The sequence below is a fragment of the Astyanax mexicanus genome, chromosome 18 (genome assembly GCF_023375975.1).
Source record: "Astyanax mexicanus isolate ESR-SI-001 chromosome 18, AstMex3_surface, whole genome shotgun sequence".
Classification (NCBI taxonomy): Eukaryota; Metazoa; Chordata; class Actinopteri; order Characiformes; family Acestrorhamphidae; genus Astyanax; species Astyanax mexicanus.
In genome coordinates, this window is record NC_064425.1 from 42,389,882 (window position 1) to 42,417,645 (window position 27,764).

The following is a 27,764-nucleotide window of genomic DNA, read 5'->3' on the forward strand; positions in this document are numbered from 1 at the left end:
GGTTTACCATAAATGTCTCGACTAAATTTCAACTTTCTTGGCCAGCACCAGATATATCACCAACTGAGCATTTATGGGAGCAGTTGGGATGCCAGCTTTGGCAATCTATAAGTGTTGAGCTGGATCTACAGGCCCAGCTGCAACAGCTGTGGGTAAATATGCTGCAGGATGAAATACAGAACATGTATACCTCCATGCTTAACCATATCTCATCTATTACAAAGTTTTTCCAGTTGTATTTTAAGACGTTTTGGTGTTGATACAGTTGGTAATCTGTCCCTGATGCACTTACATGATCCGAGGAATGTCACTGACGGGTACAGTGCCATCGTGTGCGACGTTAACTCCATCCTCATCCTCACTGCTGTCCTCATCCTCGCTGGACGAGGAGTAATCCGTCACTTTGATGGGCGGCCGGTGAGACTCGTCCACTCGCAGCTCGCGCAGCTCTTTAGCTAAAGCAGTTAAATCCTGCAGAGAGAGAGAAAGAGGCCAGTGAGTGAAAGCGCAAGGAGAAGGTAGGTTGGTGTTTCTAATAAAGTGGCCAATAGTGAGTGAAATCACAAGGAGGTAGGTTGGTGTTTCTAATAAATTGGCCAATGGTAGTAGGTAGGTCTTTTAATTAAAGTGGTCAGTAAGTGGCAGATGTGAACCTTGTATATTGTTAAGGATTTTTTGCCAAGGAAACAGCAGGAAATTTAAAAAACTGGCAAACAGAACTGTGTGTGTGTGTGTGATGTGAAAAAGTTTGAGGGTGAGAGAGGTCATAGACTGTTCTAGAGTAGCAGAGAGAGAGAGACACTGAAAAAGAGAGAGGTCAGAACAGATTGCAGGTCATCCAGCTTATTATGTAGACAAGGCCAACTCTGTTCACATGTTTGTCACAACTCAATAGAAGAACCTCCCTTAGAACGAGTGAGCTAAGCCAAATCAAGGCTCCTAAAAAAAATAAAAAAAACTGAAGAGTCTGAATACTTCACTGAAAGCAAAAAGAAAACCTAAAAGCCTGAAAAGAACTGAGCTTCAGCTGGAGAACATCCATATAGGCATGACGAAGGGGTTTACAGTATAAATAGAAGCTTATGTAGAGGCTACTTTTGGGTAGTGTACCTCTTGGTGAAAGGTCAGCCCAATGCATTTGAAGACATTTGGCTCAGTTGACAGACTTTTGATGAATTAGGTCATCTGTCAGCCAACCACCAGTGCCTTTGTTTGAATCTGGGCAGTCGGTTACCCCTAGTAGTGGTACGAGGAACTATCAATATGTGCAGGACATCCTGCAGCCACATGTGTTGCCTTTCATGGACAAGCTTCCAGATGCCATTTTGTTCAGCAGGATAATGCTCACCCACACACAGCAACGGTTTCCTAGGAATGTCGCCCCAGATTGCAACACTTCGTTGATCTGCCTGGTCGCCAGAAACATTAAAAAGTACCACTAAGAAGAAGTGAGTCTTAAAAGTACAACCAGACTCAACTGAAGAATCTAAACTTTATTCCTTATTTTCATTCAGAATTATTGATAGTTAGAATTTCACTATATTCTGGAATCAATTTAAGGGGATCAATAAATAAAAAAAAAAAAGGGTCATGATCCATCTAAGGCTCTGAGCTCTCTCCTCAGGTAACCCCGCAGTGTCCTAACGCTGCCGGTCCTGCAGCGAGAGCAGACAGCCGGAGAATAGTAAACACAGGGTTTTGTGTGTGGTGGTGGGAAACTCTGCACGGCTGCAGGATTTAGCGGCGGATGTGATTGGAATTTACAGCGGCGACATAAGAGACCCTGAGGCTTTAGAACCGCATAACCTCAAAACCTTTCCTCTCTAAAAAGATCCAGCAGTGTTGAAGGCATAATCCATTACTGCAAATGCTAAACATGCTAGAGTGGCTGTGCTCAGCATGCAGTTATATCGGGGTCTTGCCACTAGAGTGAGTAATTAATGCTTTTTGCCATAACGGACAGAAAGGAGCAGGATGGTCATTTAGACTACTTGCTTGACATCTAGACCTTTTGTCCAGATTCTATTATATCACACCTTTGTTTTTAAAAGTCACACTGCCCCAACTTCTAGTGTGATGATCTGGAGAGCACCGCATACGATAGTCGGTTACCCCAAGTAGTGATACGTGGGATACCAGCAGCTCAGTGATTTGTGCAGGACAACCTGAAGCCATACTTGTTGCTGGCAGGGCTTCCAAACAGCATTTTTCATACGCCAGCTTCAGCAACCTACAAGTGCAGAGCAGGATCTACAGACCCAGCTACTGCAACATCTGTGGGTAAATGTGCTGCAAGATGCCATAAGAAACTTGAATATCTCCATCCTGCCCAACCGTATTTCATCTTGTCTTCAGGTTTGAGGAAGGAAAAGTTGGGAATGAGGTAGGGTAATGATCATCCATCATCTTAACTTTTTGAACTTAAACTTTTGTTCTCATTGCTGAGTGCAAATCAGTTTCTTACAGCAATGCTAAAAAGTCTTCTCTTGATGGTGGCCGTATTTAATTAAGTGTGTGGTGTGTCTGGGTGTGTATTCACCGCTGGTCGGCTGGTCCTGGTCTCTCGGCTCTCTTCCTGTCGGGGTTTGGAGGTCTCCTGGGACTGAGATGTTACTGGAGAACCATCTGACTTACTAGGACCTACACACACATGCACAAACACATACACAATTAATTAAATTAATAATAAAAACAAGAAAAAAAAAGTGTATACCAGATATAGTTTTTTTTGTGTTTGTGCGTGCCCATACCCTGACTGTGTCTCCGGTCGGTTCTGTCGGGGTGTGTGTCGCTGTGTGAGCTGGGTGTGCTGGCACTGGAGGAGCTGTTACTGCCTCCCCTCTGTAGACCCACATCCAGAGAGAGCTCCGCCCTCCGCAGGTCAGGATTACTGCACACACACACATTTCCATAACTAAACTAAACTCCGTTCCATGAATTTCTTTGTTCTACAGTTAAAATACAGCTGTGGAAAAAGTTAAGAGAGCACTTCAGTTTCTGAATCAGTTTCTCTGATTTTGCTATTCATAGGTATTTATATATTTTAGTAAAATAAACATCCTTGTTTTACTCTATAAACTCTAGACATTTCACCCAAATTCCAAATAAAAATATTTTCATTTAGAGCATTTATTAGACCTCAAATAATGCAAAAAAAAAATAAGTTTTAAGAGTTCAGAAATCAATATTTGGTGGAATAACCCTGTTTTTAATCCTGTTTTCATGCATCTTGGCATCATGTTCTCCTCCACCAGTCTTACACACTGCTTTTGGATAACTTTATGCTGCTTTACTCCTGGTGCAAAAATTCAAGCAGTTCAGTTTGGTGGTTTGATGGCTTGTGATCATCCATCTTCCTCTTGATTATATTCCAGAGGTTTTCAATTTGGTAAAATCAAAGAAACTCATCATTTTTAAGTGGTCTCTTTTTTTTTTTTCAAGAGCTGTATAAGCATCTTCCATTTGGTTCAGCTAAAGTGTTCTGACCTGCTGCGTATCAGCTGAGACCCGGCCCGCGGTTTGAGCTCTCCTGGCACTGACCCATTTCCAGGTGAGTTCTTCCTCACCATCGCTGGGGAGATGGAGGCAGGTCGAGGGGGAGCTCCGGTCACCCCACTCAACTAGAACCATAAAAAAAGGTGGACAAACATCAGAGATATAAAGATATAAACCGAAACGGTTTATAATCCTCTATAATTCTGGAAAAGAATCTTTTGACCAAGCAAAAAAAGTTAAGCGTCCAAATTCATATGATTTGAGTTATATTATAATAAATGGTTTTGGTATAACCAAACCCAGTGTCTTAGTACTGACCTTGCCTCTCGTGTCGTCCTCCATCAGCCAGAGGGGGCTGCGCTCTGAACTCTGCTTCTCCTCACGACCTCGAGAAGGTACAGCGGACACAGCTGGCATCTCTGAGGTGGGGTCAGAGTTCTGACGAGGCATTTCGGGCCGGTGGGCCCCCAAGCCCTCCTGGAAAGCTGAAACTCCTTTAGAGGACTGGTCGTGTAGAGACGGAGAACCGGACAGCGAGGGACCATGAGACTTCATAGACACCAGATGGGCCATCTGAGAAAACACAGGTTTGATTTGTAAAGTTCTAGATCACAGTAAGCACTAATGTCACACTAATGTCAAGCAAGTAAGTAAAGTCTCTTGTCTAAATCTACAGTCTCCACAGTAAGGGGGGGTTCACAAAGTTTTGGGCCACTGTAAAGAAGTTTGTAAAACATTGGAGGTTGTCACGTTTTGGCCAACAGTAAGAGGATGTTGTAAAGATCTGAGCCACCAAAAAATGAGATTTGGGTTATAGCAAAGGGAGGATGTAAAATTCTAAAACACTGTAAGGGACGTTTAAAAAGTTCTGGAATACAATAAAAGATTTGTAAAGTTCTGGGCCTTGGGAAAGAGGGGTTGTAAAGTTTTAGGCCACAGTAAAGGGAGGTTGTAAAGGTATGGGCTACATTAAAGGGGGTTTGTAAAGTTATGGGCTTCAGTAAAGTTTTAGGCCACAGTAAAAGTTTTTTTTTAAAGGTATGGGCTACATAATAGGGGGGTTTGTAAAGTTATGGACTATAATAAGAGGGGTTTGTAAAGTTCTAGGCCACAGAAAAGGGGGTTTTGTAAAGGTGTGGGCATCATTAAAGGGGGTTTGTAAAGTTCTGGACTATAATAAGAGGGGTTCATAAAGTTCTAGGCCACAGTAAAGCGGGTTTTTAAAGTTACGGGACACAGTAAGGGCAGTTTGTAAAGGTATGGGCCACAGTCAAGGGGTTCGTAAAGTTCAAGGCCACAGTAAAAGGGATTTGTAAAGTTTTAGGCCACAGAGTAAAGGAGGTTTGTAAAGGTATGGGCTTCAGCAAAGGCTCTTTGTAAAGTTCTAGGCTACAGTAAAGTGGATTTGTAATGTTTTAGGCCAAAGAAAGGGGGTTTATAAAGGTATGGGTTATAGTAAAGAGGGCTTGTAAAGTTTAAAGCCACTGTAAGGCTTGTTTCTAAAGTTATGAGTTACAATAAGATCAGGGTCAGGGTAAGTCCTACCTGTGGTTCTACAGCTCTGTGCAACTGGGGTGTTCTTCCAGCCTGTACCCCTCCACTGCTGAAGGATTCAGAGCGGGTGGGCAGATTGGGGTCAGAAATCCGGTTGGCTGCTTTGTGCTGCAGGGCCGGAGAACTCTGGCGGTTCAGTCTCGATCGTTCCTCCACCTGTTCCACAAAATCAGAACCACATCAGAACTGGAACAGCCTAAAAACAACCCGATCACCAGCTAACACCAAAGCAGAACCCCAGCAGAGCCCAACAGTAATAGTGTAAATACGGTTAACACACGGCGGAACGCTACTCTAGAGTGTAGTATAAAGGAACAGTTTGATGAAATATTCAGACAGGAGGGTATTTAAATCCATTTCCTTGATAGAGTGACTAATACAGTCCATAAAATAATTTGGGCACAATGCCAATTGCTGTACCACTGGCTGACTGACTCAACTGTTATTAAACGTTTCCTTTACTGATTAAAGAACTACATTAGCCAAGACCATGATATCTTGATACATAAAATATTCTTAAATCAATTTTTTTTTTATTTAAATATATCCATCATTCAGAGATCATACTGTAAAATATTATATATTAAATAAGATAGTAAGATATACTTAGGCCTTACTTTATTGCATATTTTATTAAAAGGCATAACCTCAATATAATCTCAATGCTGACCTCAGTATAACCTATTATATTAATATATAGGGAACAACCAATTATTAAAAGTTTTCAATTATGCATGTTTTATTTCTTTAGGATATTCAAAACCAACAAATTATCATTACTGCCCTGATTAGAATTTAGCTTATTATTAAACAATCTACAAACAATTAATATAAATTAAATCTAAATATATAAATACATTTTCATATCATATAATTTAAAACAATTAATGTATAGACATAGACACGTTGAATTATATCATAATGTGTCAAATTAAATACCTTATTTTTTTTGGACTAAAAGGTGCACTTAAAATCCTTTTATTTATTTTTTTTTTAAATATAGTGTGCCTTATGTATGAATTCTACCAGTCAGGTATTAAAGAGCAGTAAAGCCACTCCGCAGAAGTTCAGCGCTATAAGGGTGAGTTTTCAGTGAAGTTTCTCCAGCACTAAGGCTGGGTGCAGCAGCATTAGCATTAGCCGCCAAATTCAGCACTAGCTGCAGACCAGAAAATGGACCGACATAATACGAAAGTTATGGTATTTAAATCATAAATCTTATCAAGATATCACTGGTTAAAATGTATAAACACAATAAAGTGCTTATTCACAGGTTCTAAATTAATGCATTATTATTCATGTTCATGTGTTCAGATTTACCATTATTCATTCATTCATCATTTTGAACTAGGTCTACAGATCTACAGACTGATTGGTGTTAGGCTAACAGCACTACTGACTACAATCATCAGAAGCTCTAATCACAGACTCCCAGCAAACAGGAAAGTGCAGGAAGATCCACCACCGACAGCCAGCAGAGGGCGCTGAGACTAAAGGCCGCAGTGCAACACTCACACACTGTGGGCTGGGGCAGCATGGGGTTCTTGCAGGGGCCGCGGGGCAGGAACAGGTAGGTGAAGGTGCTTTCAGAGGGCATTTGAGGGGCAGTTTTGGTTTGAATGACATGAGAGGCATTTTAGTGGCATTTAGAGATTTTCTTAAGTAGCAGCAGCAGCAGCAGGCGTTTACCAAGGGCATTGTTAAAGTCATTTAAAGATGCTTTTATTAAGGGGCATTTGGAGACGTATTTAGAAAGCATTTTAAAATAGGATTTTTGGAAAAGTGTTCGTTTTTCGGCATGTTGTTCCTCGGTTTGCATTGCTTAAAAAAAATACAAATATACAATAAACAAAAAACTAGGTTGTACAAAAAAGAAATATTCTCAGTATTTGGTTCAAAATGAATCTCAATAAAAAAAACTGTACAAGAAAGGTTCTGTCACCATAAAGTGAACAAATATTTACACAGGCTGACAGGCTGTACACTACTGTCCAATTGTTTACACTCACGATTATCAATCATATAAAACCAATTCAGTTACAGATCACTGTTTACAATAGTTGTTCAAGGGTTCTATTTGTGCATAAAAATAATAAAGTTTCTACTAAAATGAATTGCTACAATAAATATCTTCTACACAGAAATGAATTTGGATAAAATGGAAACTTTGAATTAATTTCTACTAAAATGTACAATTCAGAAATGAATTTGTATAAAAATGTAAATTCATAATACAATGAATTGCTAGAAAACATTTCTATTAAAATTACTGTCCAGAAATGAAATTGTATATAAAAAAAAAAAAAAAAATTCTCGAACAATTACAATCCAGACATGAATTTGTATAAAAAATAATATACAGTATAAATTTGGGGTATTTTATATATTATTTATATATTGTATCAGCTATATTTAATTATATATTTAAATAATAGTAGTCATGATCACATATTATATATATGTAACAAAACAAACTGAAATATGTTCTAAAAACACATTTGATTGATGGTTTACAAAATGTCAGTATATTTAGTAAACTGCTACTGAATTATTGAATAAAATTGATAGATTTATTGATTGACTGATTGATTGATTGTAAACCTTTGAACAGCAGTGTAGCAGTGTCTGCACTGAGATCAGATTAGCGAATGTGGGCCCCGGGCCTCATGGTCCAGTCATCCAGGAAGGCCGAGTCTAACAGGGGGGGTGAGAGGGAGAATGCGGGAGAGTGCGAGTTGGGCGACGGAGACCGCGAGGACCTCGGGCTGTGATTGGGTGATCCGCGTGGGCTCAGACCAAACCAGCGGATCACAGAATTAAATATACGGCGAGGGCTCCGAGGCTTTTTATTAGGCCTGCCCAGCAGCCCCCCCTGACCGCTGGTGGACCTGGAGCGGTAGAGGTTGGAATCGTAAAAGAGCGGCCAGAAATGACCCGGGGAGGACGAGAGGTTCAGGGACGAAGAGCAGAGGCCACCATCATATTCATCACTGTCGCTTTGCTCTTCGTCCAAACTTCGGCGAAACTGGGGGACCTGCAACTGCTGCTGGGGAACCATTAGCTGGTTACTGGTGGGAATGGAGTAAGAGCGTCTCTCTCTGGGGACCATCAGCTGTTTGAGGACGCCGGCCGGGGCAGAGGAGGACAGATCGATCCTGTCTTGTCTGGACAGACATTCCTGACTGCTGGCCGTCCGCATTCGCCTTAGATTAGAGCCTAATTCTTCATCGTCTACCTCTATTTCTACTCTACGGCAGGGCGAGTGCGAGGCGGCTCGGGGTTTGAACTCCGAGGCCGAGGACAGACTGAAAACCTTGTGGGCGGAGGGTCCGGGGCTGCGGCCGCGGGGCCGCTCCTGAGCGCGGAGCTGCTGGATCTGGAGGTTAAGCTTGCGCTCCAAAGCTTTGCTGTCTTTGCTCTCTGAGATCTGGATTTGGGGGAGGGGCATCGACTTCGGCTTCGGCTGGCCGCGGTGCTGAGGGAAATGCCTCAGTGCCCGCGAGCGCCCGGACAGGGGCAGGTTTATAGGGTTGGAGGGGGTGAAGCGGGGCATGTTTTGGCGTGAGGATGGAGAGGAGGATGAATGCTCCTTGCTGCGGACATTTTTCAGGTGAGAAAGAGGAGAGTTGTTGTGGGCTCTCTGAAAGAATTATAATTGAAAATACATTATTTTAAGAAAAAAAAAAGAAAAAAAAGTTGTTTTAAAAGACACACATACAGCTCTGGAAAAAAAAAAAAAAAAACAGAAGAGACCGCTTAATGATGATGTTTTTCCTTGATTTTACCAAATTGAAAACCTCTGGAATATAATCAAGAGGAAGATGGATGATCACAAACCATCAAACCACCAAACTGAACTGCTTGATTTTTTGCACCAGGAGTAAAGCAGCATAAAGTTATCCAAAAGCAGTGTGTACGACTGGTGGAGGAGAACATGATGCCAAGATGCATGAAAAAAACTGAGTAAAAACCAACCAGGGTTATCAACTTGTTATCTTTGCATTATTTGAGGTCTGAAATTTCTGCATCTTTTTTGTTATTTCAGCCATTTCTCATTTTCTGCAAATAAATGCTCTAAATGTCAATATTTTTATTGGGAATTTTGGAGAAATGTTGTCTGTAGTTTATAGAATAAAACAACAATGTTCATTTTACTCAAACATAAACCGATAAATAGCAAAATCAGAGAAACTGATTCTGAAACTGAAGTTGTCTCTTATTTCTTTTTGTTCCAGAGCTGTATATAATAAACATCCTTTTTTTTAATCACGTGTTCTTTTCCCCATAGCCTACCTTTCAAATGTTTCTATAAAAAATATAAAATATGATAAAGGTATTGATAACTGCACATCACATTATGGACGTGGCATCACCATAGACCCAATATTTATGCCCTAGCATTCCAAAAAGATCTGACCTCCTATCTGATCCTAATCCATTGTATATATGTAAATATGCTGTTTGTAATTATTATTAATAATGCACTATTATAAAATTAAATTGTAAATTAGAAAAATATATATATATATATATGTTATCAAATATAAACAAATACATTTTTATAATGAATATTGATAACATAAGTCATGGACAACGCAGTTAAAAAGATGATGGTAAAATAACATTTTTAATCTAAGAAATTAATGCAAATAAAAAAAAGTATTTTTATCAAAAATTATTTTCTTAAATACAGTAAAGTAGTATTATGTTTCTTCTCATAATATAAATTAGAACATTACTCAAATAGAGTTATTCACTGTATACCAACTCTACCTCTTCACAATTTTATAACTTTATAACTTTGATGCTCTCATACACATTAAGAGACAAGAAGCTCAAATAATTAACTCTTGACAAGTTCAGCACAGCTGTTAACTGAAAATGTACAAAACATGTTATAACACTTTTTTGTTTAGTAAATAATTACATATGTTTTTCTTCGTAGTTCGGATGACTTTAAGGTGTATTCAATATTTTCACTGGTACTGTATGTCCTAATGTTCAGAGTGAGAGTGATGGTCAGGTTTACCTCTTTGGCCCAGGCTGGTTTGTCGCTGGGGTTGACCTGGTCGATATAGTGGTACAGTGCGGGGCGGGGCTCCGGCTGCTGTTGCTGTTTTTGTTGGAGGGAGACGAGGTAGGCTCGCTCCTGCTCGAGCTGCCGCTGGAGTCTCTCAGCCTGCCGCTGCTCCTCCACCTGCTTCTTCTTGTACTCCTACAGAAAGAGGAAAGAGAGAGATGGAGAGAGAAATTTAGAGATATATAAATAAAAAAATATATAAAGTGTATTTTAGGGCTCTGTGATACTGCACATTTTTTTATCTTGATATTCTTCATTTATATGAGCAATTCTTAATTATGAAGCTATCAAATATGCATATTAATGATTCTTTTACATTTTACATTGGCTTTAAAAGCATTCATGACCCCTTTAACTTTTTTACATTTTGTCACCTTACAACCACAAATTTAAATGCAGTATATTGAGATTTTAGGTGACAGACCAACACAAAGTAGCACATAACTGTGAAGTGGAACAGAAACAATACATGGTTTTCAATTTTTTTTACAGGAAGTGTGACTTACAAAAGTTTTCAGCCTTATTTCCCCTGAAACCTCTAAATAAAATCAAGTGCAAGCTATTTACTGCTTTCAGAAGTCACTGAATTAGTTAATAGAGTCCTGCAGCTGTTTGTAATTTAGTCTCAGTAGAAATACAGCTGTTATGTGAAGTACTCAGTGATTTGTTAATGAACATTAGTTAACAAACAGCATCTTAAAGACCAAAGAACAAAGAAGAAAAAGTTGTGGAGAAGAAGTTTAAAGCAGAGTTAGATTATTAAAGCATATCCCAAGCTTTGAGCATCTCAAAGAGCACTGTTCCCCAATCAATCATTCGAAAGTGAAAAAAAAATATGGCCATGGTTCACCTAAACTAAGCAGCCAAGAGGCCCATGGTCACTCTAGAGGAGCTGCAGAGATCCCCAGCTCAGATTGAAGTATCTATGTGCTACTATCTATGTGCTGGTCTATCACTTAAAATCTCAGTAAAATACATTTAAGATAGTCATTGCAAGGTGACAAAACGTGAAAATGTTTTAAGTGTATATATTTTATTAAGCATAGCAAGCAGCACCCTTCAATCTCATAAACTAAAATATTTCTTTAAGGGTTTTTGACTGAAGCACAAGCCTATCTACTGCGATTCCCTCTGGTTGGATTCTATTTGGAAAGATCTACACACTCCATTATACCGTTTTGAAAATCATATTAAAACAAACTTTGAATTAACTGAATTAATTGGAAATTAACCACCCAGAGCTGTGGTCTATAAAAATCGAATTGGGTCAGAATCAGAATCCAGTACTACATACTAGATAGGTACATATAACACTCAATCCAGCAAACTCCAGCCAACACAACGCACACGTCCAGGTGGCTCAAGTGCTTTCCCACAGGTGTATCAGTACAGGTGTGAGCTCTTTAGTGGGCTCAGGCATGGGGGCGGGGTTTACCAGCAGTAGAGCCTGCTCCTGAAGGAGCTGCTGCTGCAGGATCTCTAACTGCCTCTGTTCCTCCTCCAACTGCAGCCGAATATACTCCTACACACACACACACCAGCAGAGAGAGAGAAAAGAAAAGGAAAGAGCAGAGGTAGAGCGAGGAGCTGGTTAGTTAGTGTTAGTTAGAGTGAAGTCTGAAAGTTTGTTAGTGATCTAATGTAGTAAACTAACGACCGTGATGAGCAGAGACAAAGAAATAAAGACAGAGAAACTCAGAGCTCAGACTGTAACGACTGTCCTGGGTGGTCCTGATGAGAGCCAGTTTCATCATAACGTTTTGAAGATGCGTTTAAAGTTCTTGAAAAGTTTCTAATTGACTGTAATCTCTTAAAAGTATTTTTTTCTTGCCATAATCTGGATTAGAACATTACTCAAATATTCACTATTCACTGTATACCTGTAACTCTACCTCTTCACTACTTTACTTTAACTGATGCTCTCAAACACTTTATTAAGAGACAAGAGTTCAGCACAGCTGTTAACTGAAAGCCTTGATTCCAGGTGACTCTACCTCATAAAACTGACTGAGAAAATCCAGCCTATGCTGTGCAAAACTGTCTAATCTAAGCAAGAGGTGCTACTTCGAAGAATGTAAAATATAAAACATATTCTGCTTTGTTTATCACGTTTACTGAATATTTCAATAACTGTGAATTATATATATTTTTTTTATTTTTGTTTAATATATTCTAGATATATATGGTCTTGTTTCACTGCTGACACAAATAATCGTAGAAATTGACTTTAACTAAAGGTAAACTAATATAAATAAAGACAGTTGTAGACAATAAACTAACAATTAACAGAAACATTATTAAAGGTGGCCTAAGGAACAGTTTAGGCTAGCTAAAGGTTAAAACATTAGCTTGCGATAGACAAACAAACTTCAAATTTCAAGACTATAGTCAAACCTATTTCAAGACGAAAGGATAAAGACATTACCAAACAATCTAACTTCAAGCTATACAAACAAATGTCAACAACAAAAGATTTTTCTACGTGAAACAACTGACCAAAACCTGCTCACACTTACACTCACATTTACCACCAGTGACATTAAGAACATCCAGAAGATCTAGAGTGATGTTTTTCAAAACTGGTTCTGCTCTCTCATTAAAGCAGAGCGTGACTGATTCTGGACCAATAGGAAAGCTGCTTTAGTTAAATCTGCCAAAATACCAGCCCTGATGTGAAACATGTTTCATACACGGACTACATGCGATATAAGGGGTTTGATCATCATTTATGTAAGTGTGTGTGTGTGTGTGTGTGTGCGCATGCCAATATACCTGTTCTCTCTCAGCCTGTCTTCTCTGCTCAAACTGCTTCCTCAACTCATGCTCACGGACATGTTGCTGAAATACACACAAATTTACCCATTTATAAACACATACATATATATATATATGTATGTTATATGTAACTTATATTTACACACACACTATACTGTATACCTCCTCTAGTCTGCGCCTTTGCTCCTTCTGCTGCTCAATGCGCTTCTGCCTTTCAGCCAGTAGCTGGCGCTTGTGTTCCTCGTTCTGCTGCTCCTGCTGCTGCCTCCGTATGAGGACAGAACGCTCCTTATTGGCCAACTGCAGCCGCAGGAAGTCCCGCCTCAGAGTGGACTCACCAGGGACATTAATGATGGAACTGTGGAGGACCAATCAGAAGTTTGTTATATTAATTAATTACTGTACTAAGAAAAGACATAACGAAAAAAGTAATTAGTTAAATATTCATGCCTAAGTAAAGAAACTAATTTAATTTAACTGCTTCTTAAATAGAATTAACTTCTTAAATAATATACTGGTTATTTTTTTTTAAATAAATTAAACAACAATGACCTATACATTTATTCAAACAATAAGATCAATAAAATTTGTCTCATGTCTAGCCTGGATGACTTAACAATATGTATAGCATTTAAAAAAAAAAAAAAAAAGAAAAACATTGAACGAGAAGGTGTTTCCAAACTTTTGACTGGTATATTCCATTATTACAATATTTTAGTTTTTATAATTAATTATAATTTTTTTTTTTTCATATGAGCAAATAGTGCTATCACAAATTGATTTTGATTTACATAATAACTTAAGCACAATAAATGATTAAACTACATACATTTTGTGATGATTTAAACAATAGAAATGGTCAAAATGATTGGAGACAAACTCTATACACTGAGTTTCACTGACGGTTTAGAGAGTGTGCTTTTTCTTCTGATTCTGGTAATTAGAGATACAAGGTTTTGGTCCAATTAAATCAAAATGCTTTATAACATTCCCTAATTAGCTCACATAGAGTACATACAGGAAAATGCTAAGTAACAGGGCTGCTATATCAGTACTGTGTGTGTGTGTATTTTTCATATGTGTAATACGGAGTGTGTGTGTGTGTGTGTGAGGTGGGTCAGGTGGGTCAGTACCTTGGTTCTCCTACATCTCCTTCTTCCTCCTCTTCCTCGCTCCCGCTGTACTCGTACTCAGTCTCATCTGAAACAGCAGCAAAATCAGATTCACTGCAGCCTTACAATCATTTAGTTGCTGTTTTTGGTGTATGAGGACCTTAGACCTAGAGGACCTAGAATATACACCTGCATTATGGGGACCTTTGTGAATATGGGGACAGGGACGGTTGTTTCTCATAATTCCAGCCCTGTCTTCTGTACATGCACAGATTAATGCCCACACAAAACCAGCTTTACTACAGCGCCCCCTGTGGCCTGGTGTTGCATTCACACAGTGTCCTTACAGAGGCATAGGCTAGATGTTTCAAATAAAGTGGCCAGTGTTTGAATACACAAGTTGGTAGGTAGGTGAACAACAGCGTGACCAGTGAATGGATTCACAAGAGAGTAGGTAGGCATTTCTAATAGTGTCTTATGTACGCTGACCTCTTTCTCCTCTCTTCTTCTTGGTGCGGTCGATGTGGTCTTTCAGGTGGATGCGGATCTGTCGTTCGTTCTGCAGATCTCGGATGAAGGGGTGCTTCAGGAGCTGTTCGGTAGTCGGCCTCTGGGTGTGATTCTTCACTAAACAGCTCTCGATAAACGACTGGAACTTCTTAGACCTGCGGAGAACCACACAGAGAACAACCCAAGAGACCCAGAGCGTTAAAAATAAACCTATAGAGAAAAAGAGAAAGCAAAAGAGAGAGAGAGGGCGATCAAGACTCACCACTTCTTGGACTTTAATCGAGGGGCTGTACTGCGGGGGATCAGGAACAGAGCCCTCATGGGGTGCATATCACACAGGGCTGGAAGGAGAGAGAGTGAGTGAAAAAGTGAGAAAAGAAGATGCTAATGTGTGTACAGGTACATTGTACAGGTGGGTTATTATTAGAATTATTAGAATACTGTGCTGTTTTGCAATATCATGCTTAAATTAATTAAGAGTTTTAATTCTTTTGCCAGATCTCACTCACCTGAGTGCTGATTCCATTCACCTGTGTCATTACTACTTGTATATATAAAGCACTACAGTGATATTTTACCACAACAGTGTGGACAACTTAGGCTTAAACCTAAACATTTGTAGGTGTATGTACAGTGTGTTATTTTTTTTTTTTACTTACGTGGAGCTCCTTCGGCCATCTCAATAGCAGTTATTCCAAGTGACCACAGATCACTCTGAAAGACAAATGAAACACTGATATTGTAAATCACAATAAATTAGGAACTATTAGTTTTAAAATAAAGTAGTAAAACGTTTTTTTAATGCCAGTTGGATTGGCTGCAATTGTTCTTTCCAGTCCCCTTCCCTTCCCTTTACCTCACTCTACCGCGATTTACCTTGCACTATTTCACTCTACCTCACTTTACTACCTCTTTCTATCTAGCTTTACCTCACTCAAATTATTCTACCTCACTCTGCCTCCAACGTTATGTAAAATGAGCATGTCTGCAGTGTGAAGAGCTCCCTCTGTAGCTGTTTACAGGTAGTGCAGTTTGAGTTTGCTGGTATTCACAATGATATTGCAGTTCTTTCAATGTGCATCATAAAAACTCATCTAGAATATTATTTATTGCGCAGCTTTATTTGGTATATTAATATTATGGCTGAGTTTATTGAATCTAACTGATTTTGAGAAGTCTCTCTGTTCATACACACATCTGTCCTCCAGTCAGTATCGTTACACAAACACTGCATTTGGCCTGGAATCTAAAAACAGCCTCTGTCACAGCGTCCGTCTCGTCTGCTGCTGTTACATAATCCCTGCTGGCGGAATCACAGTTCCACACCTCCGGCTCGCTCACTTCACACCAACACAGTACGGCTGTACTTCACACTGATAAAGCATGCATATAAAAATATTATAAAAAATATTAAAAATTCACTGCTCTTCAAAAGGGGTGTAATTTCATAATAATACTATTATACTATCAGTGGCTTAAAATTATTATAAAATAACAATAATATAATTGAACCCCAATATATATGGTAAAGGAATCTCAGTAAAGAGTGGATATACTCAACACTGATTCCACTGTTGAGAGAGAGAGAGAGAGAGAGAGAGAGAGAAGGAGGCGGGGGCGAGAAAAACTGAGAGAACAGTGTCAGACATACAGCACTTCTAAAGCACTTCACCACAACAGCCTGTCTGAGTCTGAGTGGTTCAGCACTGGAGAAAAAAAAAACAACAGAAGAATAGACGAAAAGAAATAAAGAGAAAAAAAAAGACTTCTCTAACCAAAACATAAACGAGAATATATAACATATAATATATATACTTTTATAAATGGGACAAAAAAACAATTATTCTAATTATTATCTTTATTCACTGTCATTGTCACTTATTTTGTGTACTTGTCACTGTTGTAATGCTTTGGCAATATGAATCCATTTCTCATAAACACTTATACCCATCAATAGCCAGCAGTCAGTCTTAAGATCTCACTCACCTGAGTGCTAATTCCATTCACCTGTTCATTACTACTTATATATAAAGGCAGTTATTTTGCGCTACCTTTTTTAGAGTATTGCCGCAGCCTAGGTCTGTGCAGTGTGTTTTCAGTATTATTTATTTTAGTTACTTTAGTTGCAGAATAATCACTGTTTTTTTTCACAGTTTTTCACTCATTTTTGGTCGCTAAAGTGCTGTTACTCTGGTTTGATGTTTTTGCCTATACCTTGAGTGTTTTGTTGATTAATCCTGTGGCTAAATCTCTTTATTAATGTAAACTTCAAAACTAATGGTAAATGATATTTAGTAAAAATGTTGCACCTTAAAATCATATGTAGCCTCTGGATTTTCATCACAGGCGATTACTTCTGGGGCCATCCAGTAGGGGGTGCCGATAAACGTGTTTCTCCGACTGACTGTGCGATCCAGTTGGGCACTAACGCCAAAGTCCACTGCAAACCAGAAACATATATATATCAAAAACACATCAAACAAAAACCAAACACACCAAACATAAACACACAACAAACACGTCAAAGACTCAATCATAAACCCAAACACATTATATACACACAAACACACATCAAACACATTAAAACACACATCAGAGACAGAAACATGAAAGGTGAATCAGTGCATTTAATTGTATTTTAAAATCGCACAATTTAGAGATGTCCACATTTCATGTCTATCAGTGTTTTCTAGTGCCAGTCGTTATTGTGAACCTGATGAGTACCGGCTGTAACAGCAGTACTCCAGGCCAGCAGGGCGGCGCTCTCACCTAGTTTCACCTCTGCGTTCTCTGTGAGCAGCACGTTCTGGCCTTTGATGTCTCTGTGGATGACCTTTTGTTGGTGGAGGTGAGTCAGACCCTGAAAAAAGATAGGGGGTTTATATGGTATACAAGTATGTTTAAGGAATGCCCAAGGTATCCGCCCCATCCACCCCTCCCCACCAAATGGCCAGACTCGGAGGCCACAGCCCACAGTTCTAATAAGAAAATACTGGCTAAAGCTCTGCTGACACTAGCTATCGGTGCGTTATGAGTTACTAAAGAACATAAATTCCATATAATAGGTTTATATATGGAATATAGACATGTCACCTGCTGGTGTTGGTCCACTGTGTTTTATTATCAAGTCTAAAGTCAGTGCAGTTTTGTTTTCCCACAAAATCTTACAGCACTTCATATCTTACAGCTTCCCTCTGCTACTGACAACTTTTATGAAGATGCAGATTTCATTTTCCAGCAGGACTTGGCACACTGCCAAAAGTACCAATTGGTCTTGTATAATAATCTAATTTTCTGAGACACTGATTTTTGGGTTTTCATTGGCTGTAATCTATAATCATCAATAATAAAAGGAATAGATGCTTAATATAGATCACTCTGTGTGTAATACCTCTATATAATATATGAGTTTCACATTTTGAACTGAATTACTGAAATAAAGTAACTCATTTTTTAGATGCGCCTGTAATCTATGTAATATAATGTTTAGATTATATTCACCATAACACCCCCCATACATTAACTGTTTAACAAGTTGTTGTAACTCCAAATTCAAATCCGTTAGTTAACTGGTTTTAGAACTAATTTGTAAATAAAGATGTGTGTAATAAATAAATGGTATTATAATAAATGGTATAAAATGTGTGTGTAGTGGGGTGTGTGTGTTTACCCGGAGGATCTCTCGGCTGATGTAGGCGATCCAGTCCTCCTTCAGAGAGTTCCCCTTAGTGTTCTTAATCAGATCCGTTACAGAACCCGCTCCACAGAACTCCATCACCAACTACACACACACACACACACACACACCAATCTGGAGGTTAATATAAACGATACAAATGGAGAAGTGTGCAGAAATCAATTCTCAGTGTATTACAACATCTGCACTACAGCTGTGCAGTACATACTGTACTTCACTGGAGTAATTATTTATTTATTTTTTTATTTATTTTTTTTGCCTCGTTTTTCATATTTAATTTCAGCTTTTTAAAATTCCGGCTTCCCATCGTTCAATAAAACCCTAATCCAGATAAATCTCTCCTCCATCCAGATCAGTGAATCTGATTGTGATTGGATGTAGAGAAGTATAAACCTATACCATTCGACTCCCTATTGGTTTATACTGTGATCCATCACACCTGCACACGCCTGATTGGATACTTCTTCAACTTCTACAGAAGTATTTTAAACCCTAGTGTCTATACTATCTATACTACAGAGTAATGAATGGGAATACTATACCTCACACTTCTACACGGAGTGTAGAATCACAGCTGTCCATCAGCCATTAAACGGTTTTTATTATTAGAAGTAGTAGAGCAAATAAACTTAGATAATATAATAATATGAATTTATATATATTTAAGGATTCTATAATCATGCTGTATATAATTATAGGGTGGGTATGTTAGAGTAACTGCAGCTCTAATTCAAAGACTTTGCAAAAAGTTGTAAAAAAAAAAAAAAAAAACCCTGTTCCATCTGACGGCTGCCCTTTACACACACCAGTAACCCAGTAACACAACTCTCTGTGAGCGTGTGTGTGTGAATGTGCGAGACAGTGGGCTGCAGGGTGTAATTAGAGAGAGTGTTATTATAATTCTGATTAAAGTGTGTAATATTAAAAATCTAAATGTCACCCATACGAGACTCCCATATCAGTCTACAGCAAGTCTGACCTTATTTAACACAGCAGAAAACAAAAATAACTAATAACACAATCAACACTAAATCAAATCACTTTTCTCTCAAAAGAATCATTAATGAATCCTAAAATACCTAGAATACATAAAATATACACTAATCTCAAATATCTAAATACTGTTAAATTATTTCAATTCAAATAATCATAACTTAAACATACCATTAGTGATTTATGACCAATGACTAATCCAATCCAGTCTAATCAAAACAAAATGTTTGATAAGTGCAGTTAAATCAAAGCAAAATTATATATCAGAGAAATCAATCAACTTACATCTACATCATGGCAATTTTTTTTTTTACAAATGAATCACAATAAACAAACAGATTCCTAAAGAGTCATAATTAAAAGTACAGCAATCAAATCAAATTGATTCCTAAAGAATTATAATAAAATCTACTGCCACTAATAGCACAAATTAATTCCTAAAGAGTCATAATTGAATCTATTGCGAATTAATCCAATTGATTCCTTAAAAATCATAATTGAATCTACTGCAATCAAATCTAATCAAATTGATTCCTAAAGAATCATAATTGAATCAATTGCAATAAAATCAAATGAATTCCTAAAGAATCATTACTGAATCTATTGCAATCAAATCAAATTGATTCCTATAGATTCATAATAAAATTTACTGCATTTGTTCATAATTCTTATTAAACCACATTTAGTCATAAATAATCATAATTGCCTCTATTTAAATGAAATTGTAAAATTTGTAAATTTAAATTTGTAAAATTAAATGGTAATTGATCATAAATCGCAATTTAATCAATATGGTCATGTAGCGTATGAATGAGACTGTGTGTGTGTGTGTGTGTCTATGTGTGTTTGTTTGTGTATGTTTTTCTACTCCTGAAAGGACTAGATGTCCTCACAAGTGGAATGTCATGTTGTCGGTTTGTGAGGATGAGGGATTTATTTCATTATTTCATTAGAAAATATAAAAAGTTAAATTATTTACTTTTGGATGCTGAGGTCAAACTTGGGGTTAAATGTAGTGTATGTTAGTTAACTGTATGTGTGTGTGTGTGTGTGTGTGTGTGTGTGTGTACACTCACCCACAGCTGGTCGTCCACTCCGGGTGGGTTTCTCTTGATGAAGGCTCCGTAGTAAGTGGCGATGTTTCGGTGGTAGGAATATTTCTTCAGCATGTTGATCTCCCCTTTAATCTCCTCCTCTTCATCCTGAACCCACAACACACTCACTCAATCACTTCCTGTCTGATTAAAGGGATACTTCACACTCCACCAGTTAGCACTGGAACTACAATGATTAAGTTTTGCCTTGGTGATTTAATACTAAAGTCATCCAAACTATACAGAGAAAATTATATGGAATTGTTTAGTAAAGAAAAAAGTTTTTGTATTTTAGATTAGACAGTTTTGCACATCTTGGCTGGATTTTCTCAGTCAGTTTTATGAGGTAGAGTCACCTGGAATTCAGGCTTTCAGTTAACAGCTGTGCTGAACTCATCAAGAGTTAATTACTTGAATTTCTTGTCTCTTAATAAAGTTAGTTTGAGAGCATCAGTTAAAGTAAAGTAGTGAAGAGATAGAGTTACAGGTATACAGTGAATAGTGAATATTTGAGTAATGTTCGAATCCAGATTATGAGAAGCAACAGCTACTCAACTAAGTAAAAAATATACTTTTAGAAAAAATGAAGGTCAGTCAATCTGGAACATTTCAAGAACTTTAAAACATTTTTATTTTTTTTGTGGTGACTGCACTAGAGGAGACTTTTAATGATGGAACTGGCACTCATCAGGACTGCTTAGAAAAGGAAGAGCAAAAGTCATCTCAGAGCCTTATAAACCACAAGTATTTTGGTTTGTTTAACACTTTTGAGTTACTACATGATTCCTTATGCGTCCCTTCATAGTCTGAATTACTTTAGTATTTATTTACAATGTAAGAAATAAATAATTAAATTAAACATTAATAGAGAAACTATTGACTGGTACTGTACATTAGCTTTTTAGCTCCAGTTTTAATTGGTGGGGTAAAGTTTATTCACCAAACTTAATTTTCCAACAAACTATCACTTTAATGCAAAATACATTTCTAATACAAAATATATTAGTAGAAAAAAGCAAATAAAAGAGTGTAAAACAGAGTGTGTGTGTGTGTGTGTGTGTGTGTGTGTGTGAGTGAGAGAGTGAGAGAGAGAGAGAGAGAGAGAGACAGAGAGAGTGTGTGTTTGTGAGTCAGATAAGGGTGTGTGTGATGGTGTGGTGTTGTGGGTGAAAGCAGGTCAGTGGGTCAGTCTGAATCATCTGCATCATTATATACAGTAATATGGAGATAATGACGGACATCTGACGTGGGCGGGGCTTATGACACAACTGCGTTATGGTAGAAACGAGTCCCGTCAGCTGGGCATGACTGTCCTGCAGTCCCGCAGCATGTGACCCGTCCAGTCATCAGGACCAGAAGATCTCAGAGGAGCTCTGTGATCAGGGTCAGCTCGTGTGTTCATATTAGAACTATAATATGAACTCAATACTATAATACTCACACAAAGCTATAATACTCACTATAATACTATACTAATACTATACTATAATACTCACACAAAGCAATCCAGACTGTTCTCATACAGAGTTCCCCAATGGTGGAACAAACTACCTTCCACTACCAGATCAGGAGAATCTCTCACTATCTTTAATAAACTCCTGAAGACAGAGCTCTTCAAAGAGCACTTACTCTCCTAACACCTCTAACTAACTACCTTCTACTACCAGATCAGGAGAATCTCTCACTATCTTTAATAAACTGCTGAAGACAGAGCTCTTCAAAGAGCACTTACTCTCCTAACACCTCTAACTAACTACCTTCTACTACCAGATCAGGAGAATCTCTCACTATCTTTAATAAACTCCTGAAGACAGAGCTCTTCAAAGAGCTCTTACTCTCCTAACACCTCTAACAAACTAACTAATTCTAACCTCATTTCCTTCTTCCCCTCCTTCACTCCTCTATCCTATTATTTCCCTCTGACCTCCTTAAGGCCCTATCTATAGATGCTTTATTTTTACCTTTTTTTTTTTCAAAAAATTTTATTTTTGTACTTAACCTCTTCTATTATTTGCACTTCAATATTGTAAGTCGCTTTGGACAAAAGCGTCTGCCAAATGTAATGTAATGTAATGTAATGTAATGTAATGTAATAATAAACTTTAACACCATAAAATCCCCAGTTCATATATAGTGACTTTACATATTCTACATTCTACATTCTACATACATATTCCAGAATATTTCATTAAAAATACTAAATATTCCATTCAAATACTTAATATTGTATTACATATACTGAATATTTCATTAAAAATACAGATTTTTTAAAGATTCTAAAGATTTAATTGAAGATACTGAATAATGAATTAAGATACTAAATATCTAATTAAATATTTTGAATATTTCATTAAAAATACAGGATATTTCATAGAAGATACTGAATAATGAATTGAAATACTGAACATTTCATTATATATACAAAATATTTCATTGAATACACAGGATAATTCTAAGTGGACATAAAATCAACTATAATAGAAATTGGATTATATAAAGTGGACAGTAAGTAATTCTAATAAAGAATATATAAATATTTATGATTGCAATACAATAAATAATAATAGTGGATATTAAATAATTCATAGTTAATACAAAATATTTATAATATATACAAACTTATGTACAGTATATGCAAAATATTTCACGTTTAATTTTTAAATATTATTTATTACTATTTTTGGAATGTATAGTATTTACAAAATGTTATAATACACTGAATGATTCATAGTGAATACTGGTGTTTTGTGTATTGTCAATTGAGGATATTGACCAGCAAATAGTAATTGTGAATAATCTATGGCAGATACTGAATAATTCATAGTACTCTGTATGATACTATGTCATTCTTAGTTTATAGTAAAAATATAGTTTTATAGACTGAATATTCATATAGACTGACACATTCTTGGTGAATATTTTTTTTCTACGTTGTATAGTTTTATAGTTTTTAATTATAATAATTTCTATTGTGTTTTCTATTCTTACAGCAGTAGCAGTGATTTTAAGTCACTCTTAGGATTTGTACAGACGTAAATACTGAAGCTGATGAGAGTGGAACTGTGAGATCAGCTTAGAGTGAGGATCAGGTGAGGCTGAGTGAAGGTGCTGCTCAGTGTGGGAGGAGCTTGTGAAGAAGTTTAATAAGAGAACAGAAGCTCACCCCTGATACGTCCATCACCTTGATGGCAGCGAGCTGACCGGTTTTCACATGTCGACCCTGCAGAGAAAACAACAAGAGCCATAAACAATGAGGAATGAGAGTCTATGAGTTCCAGCAGAACCAGAACACACACCCACATAGTTCCTGTCTAACACACCTGTACACCTGTTCACAGATTAGCCTAATGACTGTTCCCCAGAAGAGCTCAGATCAGTTCCTGTAAAGCCGGCAATTAAAAAGTCCAGTATGCAGAGGAGATGACAGCAGGGTAGGTCAGGTGAAAGTAGGTGAGAATAGGTGAGCTCAGGTGAGTACAGGTAAGAACAGGTAAGCACAGGTGAGAGCTGATGAGAACAGGGGAGCTTAGGTGAGAGCAGGGGAGATCAGGTGAGCTTAGGTGAATGCACGTAAGCACAAGTAAGAGCAGATGAGAACAGGTGAGCGCAGGAGGTATGCACAGGTGAGTGCAGGTAAGAGTAGATAAAAGCAGGTAAGCAAAGCTAAGAGCAAGTGAGCACAGGTAAGCACAGGTGAACACAGACAAGATCAGTGGAGAGCAAGTAAGCGCAGATGAGCACAGGTGAGCACAAGTTAGCGTAGGTGACAAAAGATGAGAACAAGTGAGAGCAGGTGAGCACAGGTAAGCGTAGATGAGAACAGGTGGGCTTAGATAAGCGCAAGTAAGGACAGGTTACAGTAGAGGAGGTCAGGTGAGAGCAGGCAAGTGCAGGTAAGCACAGGTGAGCCGGTGAGCACAGGTAAATCACAGGTGAGAGCAGGTAAGGTCAAGTGAAAATAGGTGAGTGTAGATGAGAGCAAGTGAGCGCAGGTAAGGACAGGTTACAGTACAGGAGGTCAGGTGAGAGCAGGGGAGTGCAGGTAAGTGCAAAGTGAGAGCAGGTAAGGTCAAGTGAAAATAGGTGAGAGCAGGTGAGCACAGGTAAGCACAGGTGAGAGCAGATGAGAGCAAGTGAGCACAGGTAAGCGCAGGTGAACATAGATGAAAGCAGTTGAGAGCAGGTAAGCGCAGATAAGCATAGGTGAGCACAGTTGAGAAGAAATGTCTGTGTTTACTTTATAAACTTTATAAACCATTTACTATACAGAGGAAAGAGTAAAGTCATGTAACCTGTAGATCCTGTAGGTCCTGTAATGTAATTATGTTTATTGTAGGTTATAAAAACCTGGAAGGCCTGTTTATTCTGCACTGCACTGAATCCCTAATCACAACATTAAAACCCACAAATCTCAGGATTCTGCTTAATCCAGCCCATGTGCTAGCATTAGCTGGGCGCTAGCTCCGCTAACCCACTTTCTGCAGGCTCTTCGGTCACATGGAGATTTACAGAGTGGCGGGATCAACCCGAAACAATCCGTCACCACCAGGGTCTTTATTTACAGATCAAAACAAATAAGCTTTATTATTACAGGAGAATTTCATAACCGCTAAACCCTGCTAACCCAATCTCCAGTACCGGCCAGTGGACCGAGCCAACAGAGCCAAGGAGCGTTCCTCAGGACTATAAACACAATCACACAAATTAATCACTTCAATTAATCATTAAAATATAAAAAAAAACACAGATTCAAAACTGTCCAGACACCCTGTAAACTCATCAGATTAGTCTGGATTCCCACATAACATTTCATGTTTTATGTTTAGAGTTTTTAAAGTTTATTTTTTTAAAGAACAACTGAAATCAATCAATTAAAATTCACAGATATTTAGATATAAAATACAATATACGTCCAAATAATTGTGATTAGTTCTGCAAGATTTTTGAATTAAATTCCCCTGTTTATCTGTAAATGAGATTATGATTGGTTCTGTGGAGATGATTGACCACACCCCTTGTCTGTAATTGAGATTATGATTGGTTCTGAAGCAAAGATTGACCACGCCCCTTACCTAAAACTGAGGTTGAGACCGAAGATTGTGATTGGTTATGTATAAAAGTTATTTACAAAAAACTGTCCTATATGGAGTTTCATCCCTCCAGAAACCAAACCATGTCCACAAAAAACTCATGTGTTAAATTGCACACAAATTAAAATTTGCACAGCAGGTACAATATTTTAGCATGGTGACTTTTTATATCTTTATAAAAAATAAAACAATCTTAAATACACTAATTTTTTCTATGTATATAGAAAAAATTACCAAATTGAAAACCTCTGGAATATAATCAAGAGGAAGATGGATGATCACAAGCCATCAAACCACCAAACTGATATGCTTGATTTTTTGCACCAGGAGTAAAGCAGCATAAAGTTATCCAAAAGCAGTGTGTAAGACTGGTGGAGGAGAACATGATGCCAAGATGCATGAAGAAAAAACTGTGATTAAAAACCAACCAGGGTTATTCCACCAAATATTGATTTCTGAACTCTTTATGAACTTTATGAATATGAACTTGTTTTCTTTGCATTATTTGAGGTCTGAAAGCTCTGCGTCTTTTTTTGTTATTTCAGTCATTTCTCATTTTCTGCAAATAAATGCTCTAAATGAGAATATTTTTATTTGGAATTTGGGAGAAATGTTGTCTGTAGTTTATAGAATAAAACAACAATGTTCATTTTACTTAAACATAAACTTATAAACAGCAAAATCAGAGAAATTGATTCAGAAACTGATGGTCTAGTTACAGCAAAGACGAGAGCTCCAAAACCAGCACAAACAAAGCATGAAGCATTCTGGTAAGAATAGGTAATTGCATAGAGCATGCGGAAGAATCATTTTAAACTGGTGGGTGTCTCCTTTCAGAGCGGATGAATCCGACTCCAGGTTATGCTCAGTCAGAGATCGAGAGAGCACACTGAATCAGAAACTTCACTCCTTCGTTTCTTTGGTTTTACTATGAGCGAAGGAGCTACTGAGCTCTGAGTTTCCTCTTCTGAAGTCCCCATTGCTCCACGAGCCGCTCGCGTTCAGTAAAACTGAGCCGGATCCTCTTTTAGAGGCTGTACGTGTGACGCAAGCACTTAAAGACGCGTGACGTGGCCAGAAGAATAAGATCTCCCATGAAAAGCGACTCGACAACCCAGTTTTTAGATTGAATATTAATAGGCTTAGCAGGGATGGTGGTTCAGAACACTGGTACCATTAAACACAATACTGTATCCATATTCTTCTCCACTCAGACATGCTTTTGCTTTCAGTTTAGAAACAAAATAATACAGACTGTCACTTTAATAAATTAAACTTATTTTGGGTTCCTACTGTCTGCAATCAAATAAATGTGACAGGAAATGTTAAAAAGGCTGCATTTTTTATTTATTAGATTAGTTAGATTTTATATATATATTTTATATTATATATATATATATATATATATATATAATCAGTATCAGCCAGCACCGCAGGGTTCTGCAGTGTTTGTTCCGTTAAAACCCATAAAGCATCTGCAGCCTCCTGCCGGCCCGGCAGCTCCAGCGGCAGCTGGCAGCCCCGGCAGCAGGCAGTGGCAGGTGTGTGTTATAGATAAGCCCAAACTGCGGCTATTATCACTCCTCCAGCTGCGGCGTTCAGTCCATTACACACAGCCCTGACCTTCTGACCCCTGCCAGATAACTGATTTGTGATGAAGTGTTTTTACTGACCAATAAAAAAACTGCACCGCAATTCTGCAGCTGCACCTTGTGACCAGCAGGAGGCGCTGATTCATACACATTTAGAAACACGGCCCTCGCCAGCACAGTGATAGTAAGGGATGGGCGATATGGCTCTAAATCAATATCACAATATTTTAGGGAATTTCAATCACAAAAATATATTTTATAAATTTCAGGAATAAATTACTACAAAACAAAATAGAATTTCATATACACAGTTTGATACATTCAACAGCAACAAAAAAAAAACATTTGAGCAACTGATTGGCTAAGCAACCCATCAATCAAGCAACTGACGGAGCAAGGGATCAACTAATCACATGCTATTTGCTATTTATGCAAGACAATGTAAAACTACACACTGCACACACAACTTTACAAAGACATTAATTAATAATGTAAAAAAAACAAATCAAATATGCTTAAATGTTATAGTATTTTTGCAATATTGATATTCTTGGTTATGTAAAAAAAATATTTTATTAGTTTTAAAAATACACTACTGCAAAAAATAAACATTATGTTTATGTTTTATTTAGTATAAATATAACAGTTTAAATCCTTCAGAAACCAAATATAATCTTTATAGTTGTGTCTATTTTGTAAACAACAGTAACGTACCAAAAGCCTTACATAATAATTTAATAATTTAACAACAAATCTTAACGTATATATACAT

The 27,764-nt window shown here is 37.7% G+C and overlaps 1 protein-coding gene and 1 long non-coding RNA gene across 7 annotated transcripts in view; one reads left to right on the top strand and one right to left on the bottom strand.

The window, feature by feature from the left end:
- The window catches only part of LOC111191897 (uncharacterized), a 36,371-nt gene extending 18,216 nt beyond the window's left edge, over window positions 1-18,155 (top strand). The window contains exons 3-8 of one of the 2 annotated variants that reach the window (XR_002649749.2): window positions 2,723-2,880; window positions 3,442-3,550; window positions 3,841-4,082; window positions 6,401-6,619; window positions 14,552-14,938; window positions 17,714-18,155. This is a non-coding gene — a long non-coding RNA (uncharacterized LOC111191897). Of the gene's footprint in view, window positions 1-2,722; window positions 2,881-3,441; window positions 3,551-3,840; window positions 4,083-6,400; window positions 6,620-14,551; window positions 17,312-17,713 lie in introns of those variants that run through there. The other variant, XR_007425379.1, reaches the window with a different exon arrangement.
- Window positions 1-27,764, bottom strand: part of tnika (TRAF2 and NCK interacting kinase a) — a 67,951-nt gene that overhangs the window by 9,367 nt on the left and 30,820 nt on the right. For 2 of the 5 annotated variants that reach the window (XM_049467369.1, XM_049467368.1), the window contains exons 3-22: window positions 23,474-23,530; window positions 20,293-20,418; window positions 18,197-18,307; window positions 17,296-17,386; window positions 16,836-16,966; window positions 15,186-15,240; window positions 14,789-14,867; window positions 14,506-14,681; window positions 14,038-14,104; window positions 13,067-13,262; window positions 12,902-12,967; window positions 11,565-11,651; window positions 10,079-10,264; window positions 8,363-8,689; window positions 5,041-5,205; window positions 3,814-4,068; window positions 3,487-3,620; window positions 2,751-2,890; window positions 2,540-2,640; window positions 293-471 (exon numbers count right to left, since the gene is read on the bottom strand). In XM_049467369.1, coding sequence (XP_049323326.1) covers window positions 293-471; window positions 2,540-2,640; window positions 2,751-2,890; window positions 3,487-3,620; window positions 3,814-4,068; window positions 5,041-5,205; window positions 8,363-8,689; window positions 10,079-10,264; window positions 11,565-11,651; window positions 12,902-12,967; window positions 13,067-13,262; window positions 14,038-14,104; window positions 14,506-14,681; window positions 14,789-14,867; window positions 15,186-15,240; window positions 16,836-16,966; window positions 17,296-17,386; window positions 18,197-18,307; window positions 20,293-20,418; window positions 23,474-23,530 — 2,729 coding nt within the window. The remainder of the gene's footprint in view (window positions 1-292; window positions 472-2,539; window positions 2,641-2,750; window positions 2,891-3,486; window positions 3,621-3,813; window positions 4,069-5,040; window positions 5,206-8,362; window positions 8,690-10,078; window positions 10,265-11,564; window positions 11,652-12,901; window positions 12,968-13,066; window positions 13,263-14,037; window positions 14,105-14,505; window positions 14,682-14,788; window positions 14,868-15,185; window positions 15,241-16,835; window positions 16,967-17,295; window positions 17,387-18,196; window positions 18,308-20,292; window positions 20,419-23,473; window positions 23,531-27,764) is intronic. The other 3 variants (XM_049467370.1, XM_049467371.1, XM_049467372.1) reach the window with 3 other exon arrangements.